The sequence below is a fragment of the Schistocerca americana genome, chromosome 5 (genome assembly GCF_021461395.2).
Source record: "Schistocerca americana isolate TAMUIC-IGC-003095 chromosome 5, iqSchAmer2.1, whole genome shotgun sequence".
In the NCBI taxonomy this organism is placed as follows: Eukaryota; Metazoa; Arthropoda; class Insecta; order Orthoptera; family Acrididae; genus Schistocerca; species Schistocerca americana.
In genome coordinates this window covers 235908017-235934958 of record NC_060123.1, presented here as the reverse complement: position 1 = coordinate 235934958, position 26942 = coordinate 235908017, and the positions used below count along the sequence as shown (strand labels likewise).

Sequence of the window (26942 nt, the reverse complement as noted above, 5' to 3'; positions counted from 1 at the left end):
GACTACATCCTTCCAACACTGCTAAGGTCTTGATCTGACCAATCCTCTGCTATGAACATGTCACCTGGAGCTCTGTCCCACCAACAGTCTATTAATCTTTCCAAATCATCGAAAAGCATGCACTTCGCCTCTGAGTTGTTTACCATAACGAACGAGAATTCTTTAGCAGCTTATCACATTTCTCCACCTCCTTACCCTATTGAAAACCACTCTGTATCCTATACTTCCTGCAAACTCAATCCCTCCTTAATTTACCAGTCCTTGTGTGGTGCTGTACCTCTATGAACACTTACCACCCACTCTATGCTTACTCTCTATATCCTCATATACTGCGGATTTGACAGACTCCCACATTCTGATTACAAAATCTACCCTTACATCCACATCTATGAACATATGTACATACTGTGCAAGCCACCACCATATGGTACATAATAAAGAATACCATGTACCACTATTAGTCAGTTCCTTTCTTGTTCCACTCACTAATAGAGCAAGGGAAAAAGCCTCTGTACAAACCTTAAATTCTCTCATCTTGTCTTTACATCCTTATACGAAATGTATGTTGGCAGCAGTAGAATTGTTCTGCAGTCAGCCTGAAATGTTGGTTCTCTAAATTTCCTCAGTAGTGCATCACGTGAAAAAGAATGTCATCTTCCCTCCAGGGACTCCCATTTGAGTTCACAGAGCATCTCCATAATGCTTGCATGCTGATCAAACTACCGTAACAAATCTAGCTGCATGCCTCTGAGCTCCTTCGCTGTCTTCCACTAAGCTAGCTGAGTGGGGATCCAAAACACCCAAGCAGTCTCAAGAATGAGTTTGCAGTAGTGATCTGTGTGCTGCCTCCATTTATATATAAGTACATTTTCCCAAAATTCTCCCAATAAAACAAAGTATGACCATTTGCCTTCCCTATTACAAACCTGACATGCCCATTCCATTGCATATCACTTTGCAATGTTGTGTATAGATATTTAGTCAGTCTGATTGTGTTAGGCAGCACACCGCTGATGCTGTATTCAAAAGTTATGGGACTGTTTTTCGTACTCAACAGCATTAACTTACATCTTTGTATATTTAGAGCAAGCTGCCATTCATCACAGTAACTTGAAATTCTAAGTCATTGTGTATCCTCCTACAGTCAATCAGCAACAATACCTTTGAAGTTCAAAGGTAAGAGCACATTCTCCTTTAACCCCCCTAATAACACTGTGATAAATTGATTCAGTCGTATCCAGTGATGATTCATTCATTTTTAAATTTGCAACACATTACAATTCATTCATTGTCTTTGCACTGGCGTCAATATTACCCCAACTTAACTTGCTTGTGTATCAATTGAATATAATGTTTATCAAAATAGAATGCTGAATGTTACATTGAACATCTGGTATACAAAACACCTTCAACAATGAAAATATTTCCCACTTATTTTTTCACCCGTAGTTAGGGTTTCCTGCATTTTTTTTCCAATATATGTTTCTCTCTCCGAGTCAGTTGTATCCAAAGACATTTTGTTCAGTTTTATGGCATGGTCCTTGCACTGAGCACAACTGGGATCAATATGATCCCAATCTATATTTCTTTTTTTCTTGAATGTGATATTTATGAAAACAAAATCATTACTGTTACATGGAACAACTATAATGTATGTTTCATATCAGTTCATTAAAGTACTGCCAAAGTATCCTGCATAAATTACTTGGAGTTTATATGATCCCAGTGGTGCTCAGCGAGATTAAATAATTCTCATAGTAGGAAGGTTAATTACATTACTGAAGTATATGCATGGTATAATTCCCAGAACTTATATTTGGTACAACAAGAGACATTGCGTAAGTTGCATACTAAAATATGCAAATAAATAGCAGAAAATTTCACTCAGGTGTCAATATAAACATTTCTCTTCAGCACATATACCCCTGCCAGCCAGATTTAATGTGCCCCTCTCTGTCCTTTTTCTATTTCAGGGCTCCCTTCCATTCTGTTCTCTTCTTGACTATGGCCTGGCCCCTAACCTAGCTATCTGTACCCTGAATCTCACTTTCCCACCAACAATCTTCTCACATTATACATATCCCCACAACCTCACCTACCCAAACCACAGATTTCCATAAAAATGTCATTATTCCTAATGCAGGTCTCTCCTATCAAGTGGTAGTGAAATGAAATGTAATGCAGTGCAGCATGCTTATTGTAACTTTCTCGAAACTCATTATTGCTGTTTTTAAAAGTCAGAAAATGGTTTTCTTTGTATTTTTTAGATGTCAGCAACATAAAGTGCCTTTTAATATATTTCAAAAACCTTTGTGTATAGTTCAGAAAAATAAAAGAGTACAATCTTTGTATCATGTAAACTCTTCTGGCTTAAAGGTGGAGTATCCATTGTCACCCCTCTTTGTGAGGGAATGGAAAAAATCTGTTACAATCTGTAGTCTCCTAGTCATAGAAGTCACAGTATTAATAGTGATTTCAGGACCTATTTCTTCCCAAGCTGTTTCAGGTTTGTGATTAACTGAATCAACAATGAGTACTTCCTTGTATTACAAAAATTCAAAGAAAAGATCGCAGTACACTTTAATTAAATTAATAAAGCACATGCTTGACTTAATCCTTAGGACTCATATCTGGGACAACAAAAGACCTTATATAAATTGTGTGCCGAGATTTACAAATACATAGCAGAAAAGTTTCATCATATTGTCAGTACGAACATTTCACTTTAACGCTACCCCTAAGTATTTATATTGCTAAATACAGTAATTAAAGCATTCCAACTAACAGTTTTAAACATTCAGATGGAACATGGGGTACTTGCTGGGTGGAATATCTACAGATAGCTCATCGTCCGGTACATGCTCGATGGCTGACTGGCCTTCTTGAATTTTCACATGGGCATAGTGGCACAGGAACATCAGTCTGCTGTGACCCCTTGTGAAATTCTGGAATTTTGGCTAGTTTAATGGCACTTCGGTTGTCAACAAGAAGAACAGAAACACTTTCCAGTGGTGAAATATCTTCAGTGTGTTTCAATAGCCATATTGCTTCTCTTGCCTCCTCACCGAGGGGTGTATATTCTGATGCGGTTGTTGACAGTGATATGCGTTGTTGCAGCTACTTGCCCAGGTAATTGCCTCTCCATAAAATCTTGCAGCTACTCTGCTAACCAAATGCTGAATTGTTATATCACTGGAATTATCAATATCAGTATATCTCTCAAGTTTTCCATTTGCAAGGCTAGCGGGATACTTTATACCTGTCACAGTGAACCTTTGATATACTTTAGAATCGTTTTTACCAAAGACTAGTGATTTTCTTAAGGATATCTAAAAGTTTCGACTGTGAATGCTATATCAAGCCTTGTACCAACGGCTTAATATGTAAGAAAGTCAATTGATTGTTGGTATGGAGTATTCATTGGTTTGTCATTGGTCATTTCATCTGGTTGTAGATATTGCTTGATTGGAGTTGATATAGGATTTGCCTCTGTCTTCCTTGATTAATCTCTGTTGATCCAGTCTGTGACATACAGTATTAATGTTTAAAAAATATCCTATTTGCCCAATAACAATATTAAACTCATCTTGAATTTCATTCAGGATAACCTCAGTGTCATTCTTCTTATTTGCAGATATCAGTCCATCATCAAGTGCAGCACGTTAGTGATTGCTTTAGTCAACAAAAACTTTTAAGAAGCCTGCACACATGATCATTCTCATCAGCAAATCCCTCAGGCGGCTGCAAAGAAGAGGAGTCCATTCAAACAAGCAGATTTTACATCCAATTGCACCAAATGAAGTTTGTTTGCTAGCAGCAACACTCAGGAGTTGCTCAAATTGTATTGTGTACAGCAACAGGGCTAAAAATTTTGTTGTAGTCAATACCTTCTTGTTGATTAAATCCATGAACAATTAGTCTTCTTCTCAGTGGTCAATTTTATCATTAGCTTTCCCTTTAATTATAGAAACCCACCAGTTTGTAATGGGCTGATGATGTGATGGCAGAGGTTTCAAAGTCCATGCAGCATTTCCTCCTCTGAAGCCATTTCTTCCTTCATTATTCTTCTCTGATGTTCATGGTAGCCTCTGTATTGTTGGGTTCATTTATTTCACCAGCATTAGTTTGATACACTGATCTGGTTTCTTCAAAAGTTGTCCATTTCTCAATTCTCTCTTGCTTGAACCTGTTCCTGCAGGTTCTTTACACACACTTGAGTCACCTTTATGCTGACTCTTCACTGTTCCATTGGTCATTTCAGTTAGGAATCCTTCTAGTTCCCTTGGCCTCAGAGACTGTATTCTTGCTGCAAATAATCCGTTTTTCTTTTTATTAAAACCACGCTCAAACGCCATCAGTGCCATCAGAATAACAACAAAGGTTCCTGGTTTTCTTTTTGGATCACTTTTTTTTCATCTTTCCTTCAGAATATCAACAAACCACATTGTCCCAAAAACGTGAATTCTTTTTAGCTGTTTAGTATTACCAGTGAATACCTTGTAGGATGTTCTGCCATTCACATGTCTTGAACCAGTTCTGTTTCGCACATAAACAGTGGTGTTTACTGCTTCTACCCCCAAAAGCAGAGGCAAACTTGAGCTGGCAACATGCTTTGAGCAAGTTTCACAACACTTCTGTTGTTATGTTCAGCACATCTGTTCTACTCTGTAGTGTAAGGATTTGTTGTGATGAACTGCATAGCATTTAATTTCATCAAATCTTTAACTTCTATATTATCAAATTATAGACCGCCATCACATTGAAATGCTTTTGGTATGTGACCACAAAAATTCTTCACAATGCTCACCATTTCTGGGATATTCTCTGCAGTCTCAGACTGCTGCTTGACAAAATATACCATGCATAATGTAGAAAAATCACAAGTGAAGCGTAGAACATATTCAGCTTCTCCCAGCGATTGGCACTCCATAAGTCCATACAGCTCAGCACAAATAACTTCTCCTTGTTGTGTACCACACTACAGCCATCATGCCTGAAAACTGCTGCAATACTACTTACCTTAACATGGGCCTCACAAAATTCGTCACTGAAGTCTTCAACTTCAAGACCGTGTTACGTCAAGAATTGTTGGACAATATGTTTGTTCTGATGACCCAAACATTCATGCTAAATTTGCAGAAATTTCTTTGATGTAAGATTTATCTCATAACTATTAAGATGATTTGGTTTTGTCACTTGAATCAACATACTCAATAAATTTCCACTGCTTTTGTCACACAGTTTTACAACGCCTTTGTTTCGGAACTCCCATTTGTCTTTTGATGAACGGAAGTCTAATTCCCTGTCCATAGCAGATGAGAGAGAAAAGAGATTTCTTTGCTATTCTAGAGCATACAAAACAATGTCCATATGGCATAACCTCCACTCCCCAGCAACAAAAACTTCAAAATACATAGTGTCTTTTCCTAGAGTGTTTGTAGTCTAATCATTGCCCATAAATATCTGCCGTGATTTTACAAACTTAATATACAGTGTGTGCCACACAATTTTCTTAGCTGTGTGATTTGTTATTCTACAATTAGTGATACACAAGTCCTTGTCCATTTCTTCATTCATTACTTCACCAATGAGAGGTTGATCAAGCAATTCACTTTTATTTTGCTTATGGACACTTTTTTGCTTTTGTGTAACAGTTGGACATGACCAAACTCACTACAACTGAAACATTTAATCTTCTTTTCTTTGTTGACTTTCCATATTTATTTGATGAAGGAACATTCATACCAATGGCACCATTTGCATTTCTCCTTACTTCAACACTTTCTTTGGTAGCCAACAGTGCACCTAATGTGTCTTGTTTCTCCCTCTGATAAACACAGTGTCTTTCATAAGATATTAACACATACATTAAATTTGTCTGTTGATCTTCGGATCTTGCCCACCATGACTGTCATAGGCTTTCATAACTGTCAGGCAGTGTGTCAATTAGTCACGTCATCAATGATGATTATCAGGATTCATGTTGAATGCTGCATGTGAAGAACCAAGTTTTCAAAACGCATGATATGTGTCACCATGCCTTCATCTGAAATCATATGAAAATCGAAAAATTGTGACTGGACAGAATGTGGGGCTTCCTTTATTTTTTATTCAAACATTTACGTAGCTTGTTGCACATATCTAGCGTGCTCTCACAATGCAGCCAATGTCATGACATTTTCTTCAGTATTTCTAATGATCTCCTGCTTCACCACATAATCAGCATTGTCCCATGTTTTTTGTTAAACACATCTATTTGTGCTGACAAAGTTGCCGGTTTATGTATGTCACCTACACACACATTGTATGTACCTTGTACATGCCCATAACAAATCTCTTACTGCAGACTTCCATATGGTCCAATTTTCAGCCCCACACAGTTATTTTCCCAATACCATGTAAATCCCCTGTGTCTCTGTAAAACAATTTAGAGTTACAGCTGCAAAAAATCTGTACTAGAATGTGCTGGGCTATTGTTCATATGCAGTATGAACATCGCAAATCAGACAAAGCACACAGATATATTTCTGGTGTCACGAGATGTAAAATTACAGTACGCAATTTCTTTCATTGAAAGAACCATGGCTGGGCCCAAAACCTACTGTAAAAATTCAAAGAAAAGGGCAAAATATGTTTTAATTAAATTGATAAAGCACATGTGTGATGTAATATGTAATATACACTAAGAAGAAAAAAAGACCACAACACATCATGAAGGATTTGTGCAATGGGGAAAGAATTCACTAGATGTGATGTACATGCACCGAAAAACAAACAATTTCAATTTCAGAAAAATTGGATGATTTGTTCAATAGAAAGAGCTTCACAAATTGAGCGAGTTAGTAACATGTTGGTTCACCTTTGGCCCCTATGCAAGCAGTTGTTCAGCTTGACATTAATTGATGGAGTTTTCATATGTCCTCTTGAGGAATATCTTGACAGATTCTGTCCAGTTGGTGCATTAGATTGTCAAAATCCTGAGCTGATTGGAGGGTCCTGCCCATAACTCTCCCAACATTCGCAGTTGAAGAAAGATCCAGCAATCTTGTTGGTCAGTGTGCTGTAAGGGTGGTGCAAATGGCAATCAAAGGTGTCCTGCTATGAAAAGAAATGGCACCTCGACAAGCACTCTGATTGTTGGGCTGTATAGCATGCCACAGTCGGGTTGGTATCCCACCACTGTCAAGGGCATCACCAGCCATCTCTTCGCTGGTCACCAGAGCTCAGTTCGAAGTGGGTCTGATCACTGAAGACAATTCTACTCCACCAATAACAGTCCAACCCGAAGATGTGTCTGGAGATGCCCTGGACAGTGGTGGAATACCAGTTTGTCTTTCACTCATCATAGAGCCCAGCAGCCAGGAGTGATTGTCTGGGGTGCCATTTCCTTTCCTGGTTGTCATTCTTGGCACTCTTTTAGCACAGCAACGTGTCGAGGATGTTCTGTGCCTCATTTTTGGTGAATGAATGAATAAATGAATGTTCTTAAAGATCTGTGGTGTCACACAGGTCACAGGAACTGAAGCAAGCTTTTTTTTATATCACATGAGCACTCCTCTGGGTCCTCTCACTGAGTCCCCAGTGTGAGGAAGATAATGTTTCAGAGCTTTATATCTTTGTCATTTTTTGCATTACATGTGACCAATATGACTTGTATTATTTGTTTCTGCAAGTCATTAAGACATGTCGTCCATTGTTTAACACACTGGACTTGGGTTCAGGAGGATTGGGGGCCAGATCCTGGGTTGGCAATTGAGAATCGGTTTCTTTCATACTTTATTCTGCATCCTTTAAGCATTAACAGTTTATTTTCCACATCTGAACAATTCCGTTGTTGGGTGTGTGTTAGCAGTACAACACTCATCATTTATGAAAACCCACTCTTGTTCAGATTTTGAACTTTAGCTTTAGTGTGCTGGAAAAAAAAAAATTCAGTACATCTGGAAAGACGATGTCAATTTTAGTCTGATGAGGTGTACCATTTAATAGGGAATGGTCACACCCAGTAGGCTTAGTATGGTGTAAATGTATGAAGCAAGAAGGTAACCATGCCGTGGAGATGCACTCTTACTTCCTACAGCCAACTGAGCAAGTTTGGAAGGGGTCAAATCGTGGCCTTCCGAGTTGCGGGAGGGTCCTTTTGGAGAGTTGGACATGCTGCGTCAGCTGTGCAGTGATGAAGGCATCAGTGGTTACATGAATCTTCTCACACACGTAGACGAGTTTCTGGACATCCACACAGCTCAGATTCCCACCAGGATCATCATATTGTAAGGTCAGCAGTGACAGATCATACAGCTATCACAGCACTGGTAAGAGGGTTTGTGAGTCTGGATATGTCAACACGAATAGTTGTGAACCAGTTATTAGCAGTGGGACTACGCACATGCACACCTCTAGCCCATCTTCCTTTCACACTATAGCATTGATGTGCACGGTTCAAATGGTCTCATCAGAGGATCACTTGGAAGATACAGTGGCATGCCGTGCTCTTGAGCAATGAAAGCAGATTCTGCCTGCACATAAGTGATGGTCATTTGCCCTTATAACTTATACCTTACGAGCATTGTCTTATAAAGTACATTTGTTTGAGACACACTGACCTCACCCCGGACCCTATGGTCTGTGGTGTGAAAACTACAACTTTCATTCACCTGCAGAATTTTTGAAGGGGATGCTAACCAGCACTCACAACATGCAGAATGTCGTTAGTGCCTTCTTTTGCCTTTCTTGCAATAGGAAGGTGACATGTTGTTCCAACAGGATAAAGCTCTCTCACAAACTGCTCATGAAACTCAGCTTGCTCTGTGAGGCATGCAGCAACTTCCCTAGCTAGCACGATCTCCAGGCTTGTCTCCAGTTGAGCACATGTTTGACATGATGGGATGAGAAGTGACACACGTGACTCGTGAGCCGACAACTCTTACAGAACTAAGTGAACAGGTCAAGCAGGTGTAGCATAACATATCCCAAGACAGTACTTGCCATATGTATGATAAACTGGGCGCCAGAGTCACAACGTTCATTGCTGCCAATGGAGGCTACATGACTTACTAATATGGGTGTTTCAGCATGGTTAGATACCTGGTACCTTAGAACTGCCTGTGCAGTTGGTCTGTAAGCAATAAATATTGATTGAATTGGAAACATCCAAAAGGTTGTACTGACTTTTTTTTCCTGGCAGTGTAAAATAAAGTAAAACTTGAGTGTTGCCATATTATTTCATTTTAGTATGCATTACTGTCATTCACAGTAGTAGTCATACTTATAATTACAGTAGAACACAATTACACATCTACAGGCACCTAAACATAAAAAATATTAATTCACATGTATGTTTTATGGGTGTATATGTTTTTGATACTCCTATATACTGCAGTAATAAAGCACCCTGATTTTCTCGACACTGTTGGTGATATACTTGCCCCATTCAGTCATTGTGTTTTCTGACTAAGTGTTACTTAAAAAAAGATTGATTTAGTATTATGTTCTAACATTTACTGAAATTAATGTAAATATTTAATCATCAATGTATGAAGACATATTACTTTTAGTACCGAATTCATCTTTTGAGCACGTTGTTCCTCATCACTACAGTACTTACATCCTGAATTACAACACAAACATGTATAACACAGAGCATTTTCACAGTACTTAAGTAAATTGATTGGTCAATGTATTTGTTTTTCCGAACTCTCGGACTTCTCAGAATTAAGTGCAGTGAATTTAGCATTAACATGTTATTAATTCCTCAGCTGTGGAGAAGGGAAGATTGTGGCCCCTGACCAGAAAGGTTGTGCTGATAAGAATGAGTGCTTGGATATGCCTTGTCAGAATGGTGGCTCATGCATCAATGAAGAGCCTAAACTTCGTTACCGTTGCTCGTGTCCCGAGGGCTTCTGGGGGGAAAACTGCGAGTTGGTGCAGGAAGGGAGGACGCTCAAGATTAGCATGGGGGCACTTGCAGCCTTCTTAGTCTGTCTTCTCATCATCCTTAGTAAGTTACTGAGGCTGTTCTCAGTGGGATGCATAGGAAGTTGTCATTTTATGGCTCATGTGCATGAGATGTATATGTTGATGCAAGATGCTTATAATATCCAACATGCTGAGGATACAAGGAGTATGGGGTATACATTCAGTGGCAATTCTTATGCAACGTAATTTTACACTTTGAAGTGCTGTTTCATGCCTTTATTCACGTTTGTGAAATCTCTGAATGATTTCTTACTTTTCAAATCTTATTGTTGCTTCTTATGTTTGTTTTGCCTTTTTTATGCGAATGCTTCCAGTATTCAGGCCTGTATTTAATAGATCCACAACCCCGTAATTACTTAGCTTGTTGCATGTGTTCAGTGTTGTTGATGTGTATATGTGGTCATTAGATGTCCTACTGGATTCCGAATACAAGGCAGAGAGTGTGTGAACATAAACGAATGTGAATTGCGTCCATGCCTCAATGGAGGTCGTTGTGTTGACTTTTCTGATGAACGTCGCTATGCCTGCCTTTGTCCACCTGGTTTTAAAGGCATCCACTGTGAACTGGAACAACTTGAGTCTGGAATCATCAAACCTTCAACAGGTTTCATCACAGCCATCATAATTTGTCTCATTCTATTACTAAGTAAGTTCCTTTGGCTTATGTTACTTCATTAACATTTTGCACTATATTTTGTAACAACATGCATGTTAATTTCTCTAGTTAACCAACAATTTCTGAAGTAGATTTCCTCGAGTGGTTTAATACATTATAATATTAAACTTTTAAACCTTTAGGTACACATAATTTGTTGTTGTGTACTGGAAGCATCTTTGTGCTCTATATTCAACTGTATTTTGAATGAGATTTGTGTATTCTTCTTATATTATGTCCTTGGAGTAGAATTAATTGATGTTATTTAAATCCAAAGCTGTGTATGAGGTACTAATATCTGAGCTTATGATGGTAACTGTTGCGTAATTTGCCTGTTCAGTGGAATGTTAATGTTTGTGATTCATATTTCATTATTTTTGCACCATCAGCACTAGCACTTCATGATCACTTTTTTTCCCCAAAAATGGTGAGGCAATGAAGATAAATGGACATTGATAAAAGAATTTTATTGAAGGAAATTAAGATCAATGTTCAGGTCGTGGAGGAGGTTGTTAGAGATGGTGCAGAAGCTCAAACAGGACAAGAATGGGGAAAAGTGTCAATTGCACCATTTTCAAAGAAACCATTGCACCATCCACCATTATTAATTGAGGATAAACCTAAAACTGAATAATTGTGACTTTAAAAATGAGAGAGTGTGGACTGTTTAGAATATCTCTGTTATTATGAAATTGTGTCATTCAGAATCCAAAGTGTTACTCTTTGTCCTAGTGGATTATCAGAAGTACAACAAATGTTTTAACAGTATTGTAACATGAAGCCATGTAGCACTGCAGGTATGGAATATAAAATGGAAATAATGAATCCTTGTAATGCACTCACATTATTTTGGATATTCAGTATTATGAGAAGGAAAATTGCTACTTACCATATAGCCAAGATGCTGAGTCACAGATAGGCGCGACGAAAAGGCTTTCACAATTAAAGCTTTCAGCCGTTGGTCTTCATCTTTTGGCTATTCTCCAGACATTAGTGAGGAAAGTGAAAAACTATCAGTTACAAACAAGCTATATTCAAAGAAAGCCCTCTTTCTGAATGATTTTTGTGCCAAGGCCTTATATAATCATAAAAATATGTTAAAGTAAATATATTCCATTGTTCTTGATATGTGCATCTAGAAAGTCAGATGTTTCTGTGAGTTTAGAAGAGAAAGACCATTTTACAAAGATGAATTCTAAATCTCCTGCTACAGAAAAACATTTATAGTGTGAAACAGGTTATTGCAAATGAACATATAATATTTGTAAAAGACTGGGAGTGGATTATCACCATCGTGCATGAACACTGAATTTCACTACAAAGTATGCCAGTTTATTGCTACTTTCACTCACAGAGCAGTAATCATCATTTTCTTAATTTATTTGTCCTTTCTGGTTCATTACAACATTAAATAGTGTACTAGATATAGGATAAGTCAAATTTAAGAAAGAGAGAGAGACAGAGCAAAAACAAATTTTAGTTAACAAATTACAATTGTTAATTATAAATAGCAAACAAAAGAATGTAAATGGAAGATATTATCCAATGTTATAAATTTATTGTATCCTGGCCTGGTGTGTTGGAAAGCTTGCTGGAAGGCATGGATCACAGTGTCAGCTGCTAAACAACACCTAGTGTATGTAAGTCTGCAGTAGTGGACACCGGAACATCCTGAAGAAGATCCCAGCAGAGGGGTGGAAACGTCGATTATTTTAGAAGGAAATATTATGCGGCCTAACAACCCAGAAGATTTTAACATTGTTAACACTGATGTAACTTATGAGTGCTATGCTGTCAGTGCAGCATTACTGGCTACAAAGACACACACACGCACACGCACACACAACTGACCTATCAGCACCTTTAGCTCTCCTTTAAAGCCAGCAGTGCAACTACTCAATCAGTCAGTCATGATTTCATTGCACTATTGTATTGATCTTGTTACACATTGTTGCGTTCTTAAGTTGTTTTTGTTCTTGTTAGATTCTGGTCTCTATAATTAGTGATTAAGTAAAATGTTAGCAGCATTTCATGGATGAAAAGCTCCTCAGCTTGTGCAACAGCAATAGCAGCTGCTGCTGCTTCAGCAGCAATATCAACAGCAGTTTCAACAATAACAACAACAGCAAACAAATTTGCTCCAGCAGGAAATTCAGCTTTTGTCAGATTGCCTTCAGGGTCAGAGTTCCCAAGCCATCCCGGCTGTGATCACTTTACAGGTGGAGAGCCACCCACCTGCGTTTCTCCCATTTAATCACACCAAAGAGGATTGGGACACACACTTGCTATGGCTGAAACAGCACACTGCCACTTTTTGGGTTTTGAATGAAACTTTCCAACAGTCACTCTTTGTTTCTTAGGCTTTCCTGGAGATGTTTAACTTAGTAAAGAAGTTGGCTCCACTTCCAAAACTCACATTGCTGTTAAATTATTATTATGATTCCATCTCATCGCATCATGCCTTAATTCCATCAATACAACAAGCAGCCTGGTCCGTCCGACTGCTCACGGGTGACAGATTTGCAAGGACTGAGTAAATGTTGTGGTTTCACTTGTAAGACCCGGCTTGCAAAACTTCATAAGCAGATTCTTTGATGCAAGACGTAAGTGGCTCCAGATTCAGAAGTACGCACTGCAGCCCTCAAACTAGCCAACTGTTTCTTGAACAATATTTAGAAAAAATTGGGCTGTTTTGAGGTCACACAGGCAGTGAATAATAAATGCCTCATTCTTGTAAGTCTTTTTCCTGATGGTGGCTTTGTGATTAGTTGATTTTGGATGTGTCACCGGCCTATGAACAGCTTGTCCTGCCTATTGGCATAAGCAGTGAGGTCTCCTGTCATGTCCTGACAGTTTCACGGCACACCCATTTATGGATTGTTGGGTGCACTGTACCACTGTACCCATTGTGGGAAAAATGGGCATCTCCAAACTGTCTGTCATCAGCCATTGGGGAAGTTGGATACCACTCCCCACATGCATCAAGGGACAGTGCATGAACTTGAGGCACTTGTTTCTCAAAGCCACTTAGTTATTTATCAATATCCCAGTTGCAAATAAGGATGTTGATGTCCAGGTGGACATAGGAACTATGTTTTCTTTGACTAATCTCCAAACATATGCTCTTCTTGGTTCCCCTGATATAGCCCCTCCTTCCAGTACATTAGTTACATATGATGAGAGTTTGATCTTCCTACGGGATAAATTCACAATCAGCATTGTGTACAAAAAGTTGTATGACTGACAACGCAGTTTGTTGTTGATAGTCACTCAGCTGGCAGTCTGGATGCCTTCTTGCTGCTTGGATTCTCCATCACTGATGAGTTTCAGGCCATCTCAGATACAGGAGCTTAACGACTTCTGTACCACACTCACAGCTGTATTTAAACCTGGCCTGGGGTGTGCAACAAATGTCCAGGCTTATATCTGCTTACATTCAGATGGAGTACCCCTTTTCTGCCAGATGCACCCTATTTTTGTCTCTTTACAGATGGCCATTAAGCAAGAACTCAGTCACCTCTATGAAGCTGGGGCACTCAAACCTGTTAAAACCAGTACTTGGGCCATACCCGTCGTGGTGGTTAAGAAATCCAATGACTCCCTGTGGGTATGTGGAGATTTTGAATTGAAAGTTAATACCCAAGCACAAGTAGAAACCTACTCTGTAGTAAATACAAAGGACCTTCTCATGAAGTTTGTAGGAGGTTAACATTTTTCTTCCAAGATAGACCTTGGCAATGTATATTTGCAGATCCCACTGGATGAGGAATCACAATGCATTATGGTCATCAAACTCCCTTTGGTGTATACAGATGCAAGCAGTTGCCCTTTGGGGTTGCTCCAGTAGTCTTCCAGAGGCACCTAGAACTGTTCATATCCATCTCTGTTCTTACTAACTATCTCAACGACTTAATTGTCATGGGAACTACATGTCAGGACAACCTGTGCAATCTATATGTTCCCTCTTTACTATATTGCGTGATGCAGGGCTCAAGTGATACACAAATGCCAGCTTTTTCCTGGAGCAAGTGGAATGCCTTGGTCACTTATTCAACAAAGAAGGGATTCGTCCTGCTGACTGCAATGTTTTTGCTGTTGAATCTCCATCCTGCCCTCAAAACATACAGAAGTTGCAGGTTTTTTATTTTATTTTATTATTTTTTTAATTTTTTTAAAGTGAATTATTATTCTAAGTTATTTCCACAAGCAGCCCACATTAAGCATCCTCTCAACTGGTTATGAAAGAAGGGCATTCACTTCAAATGGGTGGCTGACCGTGAACACGCTTTCGCACCGCTGAAGCATCTGCTGCTCTTAGTGCCCTGCCTTATGCCCTTTTCTCCATCATTTCCACTGATTTTTGCTACTGATGGTTCTCCCAATGTCATGGGTGCAATGCTGGTGGATAAGAATGATGATGGTACTGAGCAACCTATTGCCTGTGCATCAGAGATGCTGACACCTGCTCAAAAGAACTAATTGCAAATCGAAAACAAAAGCTTTAGTGAATATTCTTGCCATTAAGAAATTCCATATTTACCTATTCAGTACCAACTTTACCCTTATTACAGACTACAAACAACAAGTAGTAATCTTTGGTCCAGCTCTCGGCTTCTGAAGCAGATGGCACAATGGCTCCAATGCTGGGTGCTATTTCTCAACTCCTGCAATTATACTGTTACATAAAAGCCCACAGTACAACTTCCAAATGCTGATACTTTCTCTCACTTGCCCTTTTTTTTTGTTCAAATGTTTGTGAAATCTTATCGGACTTAACTGCTAAGGTCATCAGTCCCTAAGCTTACACACTACTTAACCTAAATTATCCTAAGGACAAACACACACACCCTTGCCCGAGGGAGGACTCTAACCTCCTCCAGGACCAGCTGCACAGTCCATGACTGCAGTACTTTAGACCACTCGGCTAATCCCGTGCGGCACTTGCCCTTTTGGCTTGCAGCCTGACCCGGCATTTGACCAACAGGAAATCTCCTGTTTCCACATTGACATGGAGGAAGAGCACTCCTTGGGTGGGTTTCCCATAATAGCTTCTCATATAGCTGCAGGCACACATCATGATCCTGCCTTAAGTGCACCATGCACTGAAAAACCATGGGCGGTCCACTTATTTTTCAAAGTTTGGTAATCGAGAACTCTGCGCCTGGAGTTGCCTCTCCCATTGTTTGGCAGTTGTCTCCAATGTTCTGCTTGACACAGAGGCAGATACTCTCCATGTTGTTATCCTGTCTACACAGCGCCCTCAGGTTTGGTGCCTCCTCCATCATGGGTATGTTGTGGACAAAAGTCCTTGCAAGGTGACATGCCTACTGAATGGGGCTGAACAAAGAGGTGGAGGCCATGGTACATGGTGCACAGCTATTCCACTTGTGGCTGGAACCAGGCTGCTCCTCTCCAGTCTTTCACCCACTGGGCCACACCCCATCACCCCTGGGACTTCGCTGGCTCCTTTCTGGGCTCTATGTGGCTCACAATAGTGGACGCATACCCTAACTACCCATAGACCATCAACATAGCGACCACCACCACTGACGCTACCCTCAGTGCTGTCATACATATTCTAGCCATTGAAAGGCTTCTTTGTACAGTTGCGTCAGACAGTGGGCCTCAATTCACAGTGACAGCTTTCTAACAGTTTTGCACGGCATCAAGCACCTGTTTGAACTACCATTTCACTGTTTCTCCAATAGCAAATTGGAATGTATGTGCGAATGTTTAATCAACAAATGTTAAAGGCAGTTGGCACTTCCACCACCACTGATGTGCGCTCAGTGTTTCAGTGCACCTACAGGACCACCTGTGTCCACAACCGTTGAAGAGCAGACCTCTTCTGTGGGTGGTAGCTGCATACTCTCCTCCATATCCTGGCCCCACAGGCCAAGGAGGTCTAGACGCAGCATGCCGGGTGTGGCCTTCCAGATTCTGCTGTATGGGCCTGCTCATATGGAGTGAAACCCTCATGGGTGCTGGCTACAGTGGTTGCCACCAAAGGGTGACATACTATGATGGTTGACACTCTGAGGGGCTTGAAGTGCCATCATAGCAATCAACTCTATTCATGATTGCTCCACTTTCAGTGGCTGTGTTGGACTTGGAACACCCACTGATGCCAATCCCCCATCCACATGAGTACAACTTGTGCTCCAGGGCACCAGCGGCAGTTCCCATGTGCACTGGCATGGAGGGGGAGTCCACCAACCCATGCCAATCCCCCATCCACATGAGTACAACTTGTGCTCCAGGACACCAGCGGCAGCTCCCAAGTGTACTGGCATGGAGATGAAGTCCTCACTGCAACCTCCACCTCCGCAGCAATCATTGCTCCTGCCTTCATGCCCCTCCATGTTGCCAGAGGTCCCCAGTCAGTGACCTTCAGTGCCAGGAGGCACCAGTTCACCTTCCCAAGCATCATCCTTGGCACTTCTGGCCCTAAGCACTTGTTGCAGGGAGGAGGGATCTGATCCTGACCCAGTGAGTCTCAAAGCGTGCCAGAATGCATGGACCTAAGTGACAGCCACTAGATGACAATGCTGTAATCTACGAGTGCTGCTGACGCCACTGCATTGATGGCTATGGAGAGAAGCCCATCCTGCCAGCCTAAAAGTGCCTGCAGCTCTCCTTTAAAACCAGCAGCACAGCTGCTCAATCAGACAGTCATGATTTCACTGTGCTATTGTATTGATCTTGCAACAAGTCATGGTTTTGGTTCTGGATTTACTCGTTAGACTTGTTATTCCACCATGCCATCTCCATTGTCTGTCTTTCTCTTGCTGTTGTCCAGTTGTTTACTCTCTGTGGCTTGCTGTTGACGCTCCCAAGTGGATATTAAAGCTGTTTCTTGTGTTGTGGCTATGGGCATGTTTACTTTGTTGTAGTTCCCTAGTTCTGTTTAAAATGTACTTATCTGCATTCAGAATAGTTTCTTAAATGTTTACAATATTATGAAAAGGATAGTTGCTGCTCACTGTATAGCAGAAATGTGGAGTCGCAGATAGGCACAACAAAAAGGCTGTCACGAAATGAGCTTTCGGACAACAAGGCCTATGTCAAAAATAGACAAGAGCTACACACACACACACACGTGCACACAAACACAACTCACACACACATGACCATAGTCTCTGGCAGCCAAAGCCAGACTACAAGCAGCAGAGCGTGATGGAAGAGGCAGGCAGGTGGGAGTAAGGAGGAGGGTTCATCAGGGAGGGGAGGGACAGCAGGGTAGGGGTGGAAGACAGTAAAGTGCTGCTAGTGGGAGCTTGCTGGGATGAGGTGGAGAGAGGTTAGGACAGCTAAATGCAGTCGGGAGGCTAGACAGAGGGCGAGGGAGAGATTGCTGGAAAAGGAGAGAAGTAAACAGACTGGGTGCATTGATGGAATAGTGGTCTGTGTAGTACTGGAATAGGTGGTGGTAGGAGGATGTATGGGACAGATCTTGCTTCTAGGTCTATTACAGGTATATGAGCCATGAGGCAATGAATTGGAAGCAGGGGTTGTGTAGGGAAGGACAGGTGGAATACCACTGTGAGAAGGGTAGGAAGGATAGTGAGTAGAACAGTTCTCATTTCAGGGCACTATGAGAGATAATCAAAACCCTGGCAGAGAATGTAATTCAGTTGCTCCAGTCCTGAGTGATACTGAGTCGTGAGGGGAATGCTCCTCTGAGGCCGGATGGTCGGACTTTGGATGTAAGGTTAGTTTGCTTGTTTAGGGATTTGGGAAATAATGGTAAGGCAAAATTCGAAGTTAAGAAATTCTGTAATTTGGGGGTGGTGGAGGTGGCTCCAGTTGGATGTAGGAGTGAACTGACTCAGACAGAAAGAACTGCAATCCACCACCTAAAAACTGATCCTTACCTTATAATGGTACCTGCTGACAAAGGCTCCACCAGTGTTGTTTTGAACCGCAAGGATTACCTGGCAGAAGGACTCCACTAGATGTCAGATTCATCCACCTACAAATCCTGCCAAAGTGACCCTGTTCCAGAAATCCAGCAGGATCTCCAGTCTCTCCTCACCTTCTTAGGCCCATCCCACACCAGCTCTCTGGAGTACATTTCTCTCCTCACCCCTCCTATTCCCTGCGCTCCTACCTTCTACATGCTTCCTAAAGTCCATAAACCCATCACACAGGATACCCCATTGTGGCCGGTTACAGTGCCTCTACTGACAGAATCTCTGCTCTCATAGACCATCACCATCGGCCTATTACCTGCAACCTACCCAAGTATATAAAAGAAACTAACCACTTCCCCCACCGACTATATACAGTTTCTGTTTGTTTATCACTTGGTGCCCTGCTTGGCACTGTTGATGCCACCTCTCTTTACACTAACATCCCTAATGCCCATGGCCTTACCACTATTGAACACTACCTTTCTCAATGCCCAACAGATTCCAAATCAACAATCTCCTTCCTAGTTGCCATGACCAACTATATCTTCACTCACAATTACTTCTCCTCTGTAGGCATTACCTACAAACAAATCCAGGGTATGGCTATGGCCACCCACATGACACCATCCTATACTAACCTATTCATGGACCATTTAGAGAAATCCTTCCTAAACACCCAGAATCCCAAACCCCTCAGCTAGTTCAGATTCACTGCTGACATCTTCATGATCCGGATCAAGGGTGAGACCACCCTATCCTCTTTCCTCCAGAACCTAAACACCTGCTCCCTCATTCGCTACACCTGGTCCTACTGAACCCAACAAGCCATCTTCCTTGATGTTGACCTCCACCTCAGAGACGGCTACAGCAGTACCTCTGTCCATATCAAACCTACCAACCACCAGCAAGACCTCCTCTTCAACAGCTGCCACTCATTCTGTACCAAGAATTCCTTTCCATACAGCTTTGCCACACACGGCTGTCGCATCTTTGGTAATGAGTGGTCCCTCTCAAAATATACTGAGGGTCTCACTGAAACCTTTACAGATCATAATTACCCTCCCAACGTTGTACAAAAACAGATCTGCTGTGTCTTATCTTTCCAGTCACCCACCACCTCCTAAAGCCCCTCCATCTGGCTACAGAGGAGCGTTCCCAATATTACCCATAACTGGAGCAACTGAATTACATTCTCCACCAAGGTTTTGACTGTCACTCATTGTGCTGTGAAATGAGAAATGTTCTACCCACTATCCTTCCCACCCACTGAACCTACACAATATCCTTATCCATCCCTACACAACTCCTACTCTCAACCCCTTACCTCTTGGCTCATGTCCCTGTAATAGACCTAGATGCAAGAATTGTCCCACACATCCTCCCACTACCATGTACTCCAGTCCTACAAGTATCACATATCCCATCAAGGGAACCACTCATGTTATCTACAAGCTAAGCTGCAACCACTGTTCTGCATTCTACGTGGGCATGTCAACCAACAAGCTGTCGTCTGCATGAATGGCCACTGACAAACTGTGGCCAAGAAACATCTGGACCACCTTGTTGCTGAGTATGCCACTCAGCACGACATTCTTCATTTCAATGACTGCTTCATAGCATGTGCCATCTGGATCCTTCCCACCAACACTATCATTTCTGAATTGCCCAGGAAGGAACTCTACCTGCAGTATATCCTATGTTTCTGTAGCCCTTCTGATCTCAACCTTTGTTAGTCATTGTTGTTACCCATCTAGCCCATTCCGTGTTCCCATTTCAGCACTATGCAGCCCTCTATTCCAGCAACACACCCCACCTAGCTGCCTTACCCTCTCTTTACCTTGTTGCAGCAAGCTCCCACTAGCAGCACTTTATAATCCCCCACCCCTACCCTGCTATCCTGCACCAGTCTCGGTTCAGCTGCCACAGACTCTGGTCATGTGTGTGTGAGTTGCATTTGCGTGTGTGTGTGTGTGTGTGTGTGTGTGTGTGTGTGTGTGTGTGTGTGTGTGGTGGGGGGCTGTTGTTCATTTTTGACAGTGACCTTGTTGGCTGAAAGCTTATTTTGTGACACCCTTTTTGTTGTGCCTCTCTGCAACTCAGGCAACTCAGCATCTCTGCTATATGGTGAGTAGCAACTATCCTTTTCATAACATTGTCACAATTCATCCTGGATTTTCCATTCTTAAATGTTTATTTTCATCTGAGTGAAGTGCGGTCTCCATGTTTCAAGTTTCTTTAAGTTGTGGGTAGTCTTGACAGTGTTTTTATACCCTAAAGATCTTTTTGCTGAGGGCTGAGTTTCCCCAGAATATTAGCCCATAGCGAAGTAATGAATGGAAGTAGGCTAATACATCAGAATTACTGTTGATCTGTTTGCACTATTGCTTAGCACACAAGGACCATAACAAGCTTCTGAAATCTGTGTTTGAAGAGCTTCCATATTAGACCTATTTTAAATTGTTTTGAAGCCAAAATTTTAAAACTTAGTTTTGGTAACTGATTTCAGTAACATGTTGTCAATGCTTGGAATGCTTGTAGAAGGTGGGAGGAGAGAAAACTCATAATTTTGTTTCTTTGTTTATTGTTAACTTACTGCTAATAATCGAAAACATTGAAGTATCTACTGCTGATACAGTTTATCTACAACTGTAACTAAAATGCTGCTGTCATCTGCAAATATTTTTTTGACTTTTTTTGTTTTATTAAAGGCATTTATATCATTAGTGTAAAGAAGAAACAGTAGAGGCCCTAAGACAGAGTGTACTCCATACTTAATTGATGATTTATTGACTAGATGAGCTGTTGTTGTAATGGCATATTCGTTGCTTTTATCCTGCCTTAGTATCATCATTTGCTGCCTATATTCTAGGTAAGGCCTTATCCACTTATTTCGGAGGCCTCTTACAACTTTGTGGCTAATTTGTAGATACTATGGCCAGTCACGTCAAATGTTTTTGGCAGATGTAGAAAAATACCAGTAGCGTATTCTCTGTCATCCAGTGCTTTAGAAAGAGTTTCCAAATAATCATGCAGGGCACTGGATGTAGTCTTGGATTTACTAAATCAACGCTGATGCTAATGACATTTCATGATGTAGCTTTGAAGCCTACTACAGAAAATTCTTTCAATTATTTTTGAGAAAACTCTGATTTAGGATACTGGTTGATAGTTGGCTGCATTATCAGTGACCCGACCCCATTTGAATGGAGGAGGTACTTAGCTGTTTTTAAGCAACTAGAGAAAGTTCCAGTTGAGAAGGGTGTGTTTACTACTGTACATCAGGACATCCTTATCCTCAGTAATGGCAACACTGCTGGGTGCAAGAAGTATCATTATCATCACTGTGTAATTATTTATCTGCAGTAACTCCTACAGAATTGTATTGCTTATTTGGTTTTAACTTTTTATGTATTTCTTGAATTTTTTTAATGTCTACTGAGATGCCACTTATGGTCCATTCTCTTATGTCCACTCTACAGGTAATATGAATATAACTATGTCTCTCTTTGTGTACATTTGGCCTTTTTTACTGTCTTGGTCAGCCCTTGTTTCCATGTTGAACTTTATGTCTGAGAAGACTATTTTTTTAGCTTTTTCCTGAAAGTTCCTTGTTATTATTAGCTGAGTCCTTTCTCACAGTGTAGTTCATTTTCCATGTATCCTTCATGATCCACTTGGTTGAAAATTGTTGCAAGTGAATGAGAGTTAATAAATATCTTAGTATGAGTAAGTTGAAGCCGTAGTTGAAAGGTAATACTTTTCATTGTTAGAAGGATCCAGACACACATTAACTTCACTTCAGACTTCGATTTATTTTACTGTTAATGTATAGTTAAAGAAGAGGTGACCTTCAAAACACACTGTGATATATTCAAGAAAAGTAATATAAAAATGTGAGATGCAAAGTTATAGTAACAGAACAACTAACCAAATTTTATGCTAAAACTGCAGTCAGTTAGCATCTTAATATGGCAAAATACTGACAGCAAGGTTCCACACTCATTCAAGGCTGCAAAGTGATTACTTTTAATCAGTACTGATGGTGCAAAAATGCCAAGAGACCTTTTACTTTTAAGAAATTGGAATAACAAGAGTATTTTAGGTGGCTGCCAATAAAATAATATTTCTGTAGTTCTTCAGTTCCTTGTGTTTCTACTAATATCATTGACGTTTGCATGGCCATCTTATAATAACAAAAGCTTATGTTAACTTGGTTAGTTAATATGTAGTAAGTCATATTTGAATATTTAATATTTGTTTTGAATGTTTTAAGAGAAAAAAATATTTATTAGAAGTTATAGCACTTCAAAACAAGTTGAAATAAGTATTTAATATTCTTGGGGTACAATTTATATTGTTTTACTAATGCATGAATGGTGTTTATAACTGTTTGGTGGAATGTGTGACATGTTTCTGCTTGTTATTTAAGAAACAGAACTGTGTATTTTATATACGGTAAAATTCAATTACCAAGAAGTTTTTCGTTTCTGGCTGATCAACTGATTGTCCATAACAATCACAAATTAAAGCGCCATGTTGACAAATATTTCTGATTTTAATATCCAGAGTTTTCTATTGCGTTTGATGCTTTAGTGGCATTGTGTGATTAATTCAAGAATTATTCAAGTAAATTCTAATTTATTTTGCCAGCTGGAAGGTCTGAGCAATGAATAAATGAATAACAGACCATGACTCCCATCTTACTTGAATTGCTAAATGAAGGTCATATAGAAAACTGAGATATGACCACTAGCTAAGGTGTCAGATTTCAGAACTAAAAGAGAACTGCATCATGATTTTTACTTGAGGCCAGCTGAAATGGCCGTTCCATTTTAGCTCTCATTATTATTCAGATAGTATGAAGAGCTTAGTGCAGAACTGGTGAAGAAAATTAAGGTATCTTTTACTCATTTAATTTTTTTTCAGGTAACATACTTTTTCACTTATAGATGATGTGTGCATTGCAAAATGCTTAAGATGGGCTTCATACATTTATGCAGATATTGGAAATATACACTGTTTCATATGATTTGTTTGCCTGAAACTTGTTGAATATCATAATTGTGATATTGGCTTATGTTTTATTGGAATCACATTGCTCTATATGCACTCAAAATTATAATTTTATTATTTGTAGCTCAGTAAGAAAGTAAAGTTTTTCAATAAATAATATGACCAATTTATTTTTAGTACTGGTACTTGTGTTTGTCGTATACAATCGCCGACGTGAAGCTCGTATCAAGTATCCTGAACCAGACGATGATGTGAGAGAAAATATTATTAATTATGATGATGAAGGTGGTGGTGAAGATGATATGACAGCATTTGATATTACACCTCTTCAAATACCAATTGGTGGACCCATTCCAGAGATGCAACCAAAACTTACATGTAAGTCAACTCAATTTTATTTAATTCATTTTAATTTTATAAATGCAAAAGTGTGTTTGTCCATTACCTTTTCATGACTAAACTGCTGAAACAATTTTGATGAAATGTGGTATGGAGATAGCTTGAATCTCAAGAGAGAATATTAGCTACTTTAGAAATTGTGTAGTAGTTGATATATATTAATCTGAAGAATATTACATGATTTATGGAAAATATTTACTGTTTGGCTTCTGAGCTTTGTCACATTTCTGAAAATGCTTTTATTTGTTGATTTGTTTTATGTAAAATGATTCAACCTGCTGAATACAATGCTTGTACAATCCTCAAAATGTTGAATCCCTACTTCCATTCTAATATTATTAAATGAGAAACCAACTCTATCTGCTACATTTTTGTGACTAAACTACTGAATCAGTTTTGATGAAATTTGGTACAGAGACAGCTTGTACCCCAAGAAAGAACATAGGCTGCCTTAGGGGAAAAAATCCGCCTATAAAAGGGGGAAGTAGGGAATGGAACTTTTTTTTTTTTTTACATCAGTGAATGTAAACCATGTTAAAAATTATTAAATTTGTAGGATAATATACACATTGTGTAATGCATAGCTATTTCAGTAGCACAACACATGGATGCATGCTCCTGTGCATGCAGTGCTGTTTATTGTTAGATTTATAAATATCATAGTTCCAATAGAATCCAATGATAAACACAAATATGTGAACTTAAAGTATAGAGCTGACTTTTCTGACTCTGACTGAGAGTCAACAAAATAATTTCATGACTCTCATTCACTGAAACTAATGTGCTGGCTGATGCTACTTCTGTCTATAGGCTAATATGCAATGTGTCACTGACCTGTTTATGTGCTCCTTTATAATAGTTAACAAATAGTTACATTTACAATTTTCTAATTGCATGTGTCTGGGCTCATAACCTCTTCATAAATATTTCTCTCCATCACAGTGAACTTACAAATATTGTTTAGAGTTAATTATTTTTTCTATGTCTAGTTGTTATTTGTTGTACAAGGGGCTTTTATATAAGTTCAATATATTTATTTATTTTTTAATAATGCCATACATAGTTATTACACTTTGTGCAGTCAGTTGTCTGTTGTTCCTTGTTCAAGCATATCGAAGGTGAATAAGTTAGAAATATAAAAAATATAACAAAATACGAGGGCGGTTCAGAAAGTAACCTCCGATTGGTCACAGTGCGGGTTGTGGGGGGAGTAGCTACGCCATCTGTGCATTCACGCACTCAACAGGTCAGTCAGCATCAAGCCGTGGTCGAGTGAACGTCGTACCTGTGCTAGTTTAGTTTTTGTGGCAGTTTGAAATGTGTGACGTTATCAACCATCCACCCCTTCATGTAAAAACAAAATAAACACTTTGTCAAAGCATGCCAGCAGGAAAAATGTACAGTTCAATGTTTTAAATGCAGCAGAAAAGGGCATGTAAAGAAACATTGTAGAAATAAACCATGTGCCAAATATTTAGCATATTGTAGAGACAATTATTCATGTAGTAACTGCAAACAAAGGGGTCATTCTGCCAAGGAATGTCCAAATGTAACATTAGATAGAAATGAGACAAGTGGAAGATCTGACAACAAAGGATCAAAAGGTTTCAAATTAAAAGTAGGAGTCACTGCAGTAAATTTGCAGTGTGATTGCAAAAACTCTTGCTACCAAGACTGTGGCACCATACAACATATGACTTTTAGAAAGGATTGGTTAATAAATTATGTAAAATTAGATCAGTGTACGAAAATGTTGGTTGGTGATTCTACTGAATTAGAAGTAACTGGAGTGGGAGACATTGCATTAGAGGCTTTTGATGGAGTACAGTGGTATGACATAGTTCTGGCGAATGTTTTCTATGTAGCAAATATAAACTTTAACAATATTATGAGAAGGAAAGTTGCTACTCACTATATAGTGGAGATACTGAGTCACAGATAAGCACAACGAAAAGACTCTCACAGTTAAAGCTTTTGGCTATTGGTCTTTATCATCAATAGACACACATATGCACACACAAACACACATGCAAACACAACTCACACACATGACTGCAGTCTCAGGCATCTGAAATCACGGTTGCCTGAGACTGTTGTCTTATATGTGAGTTGCGTTTGCATGTGTGTTTGTGTGTGCATATGTGTGTCTGTTGTTGACGAAGGTGAATGGCCAGAAGCTTTAATTGTGAGTCTTTTTGTTGTGCCTATCTGCGACTCAGCACCTCCGCTATATGGTGAGTAGCAACTTTCCTTCTTATAATATTGTTACATTCCATCCTGGATTCTCCATTGTTTGAAATATAAATATTTATTTTCTGTTGCTCAAGTAATAGGAAAGGGTTATAGACTGCAAGTGCTGTGTTGGGGCTTCTTCTGTTCTTTAATTATGTAAATGGTATGCCCTCTAGTATTTCAGGTAATTCTAAAATATTTCTGTTTCCTGATGACACTAGCTTGGTAGTAAAGGATGTTGTGTGCAACATTGGCTGGGTTTCAAATAGTGCAGTTCATGACATAAGGTCGTGGCTTGTAGGAAATAAACTAATGCTAAACCACAGTAAGACTCAGTTTTTACAGTTTGTAATACACAATTCAACAAAACCTGACATTTTGATTTCACAGAATGGGCATATGATTATTGAAACTGAAAAGTTCAAATTTCTAGGTGTTCAGATAGATAGTGAAGTGTCGTGGAAAGCCCACATTCAGGATCTTGTTCAGAGACATAATGCTGCCATTTTTACTATACAAATGGTATGTGAAGTAAGTGATGGTTTAACACAAAAATTAGTCTGCTTTGCTTATTTTCATTTGCTTATGTTGTAAGGTATTATATTTTGGGTTAATTCTTCCTATTCTAAAAGGATATTTTAGGCTCAGAAAAGGGTGGTTTGGGCAATAAGTGTTGTTAGTTCGCAAACCTCTTGTTGATCCCTGTTCGCTAGTCTGGGTATTTTGACATTGACCCTCAATATATACACTCTTTA

At 39.6% G+C, this 26942-nt stretch overlaps 1 protein-coding gene across 1 annotated transcript in view; it reads left to right on the top strand.

The window, feature by feature from the left end:
* The window catches only part of LOC124616287 (neural-cadherin-like), a 476208-nt gene that overhangs the window by 378269 nt on the left and 70997 nt on the right, over window positions 1-26942 (top strand). Inside the window, exons 24-25 of the mRNA XM_047144590.1 lie at window positions 9756-9997; window positions 23734-23934. Of these exons, the coding sequence (XP_047000546.1) occupies window positions 9756-9997; window positions 23734-23934 (443 nt within the window). The remainder of the gene's footprint in view (window positions 1-9755; window positions 9998-23733; window positions 23935-26942) is intronic.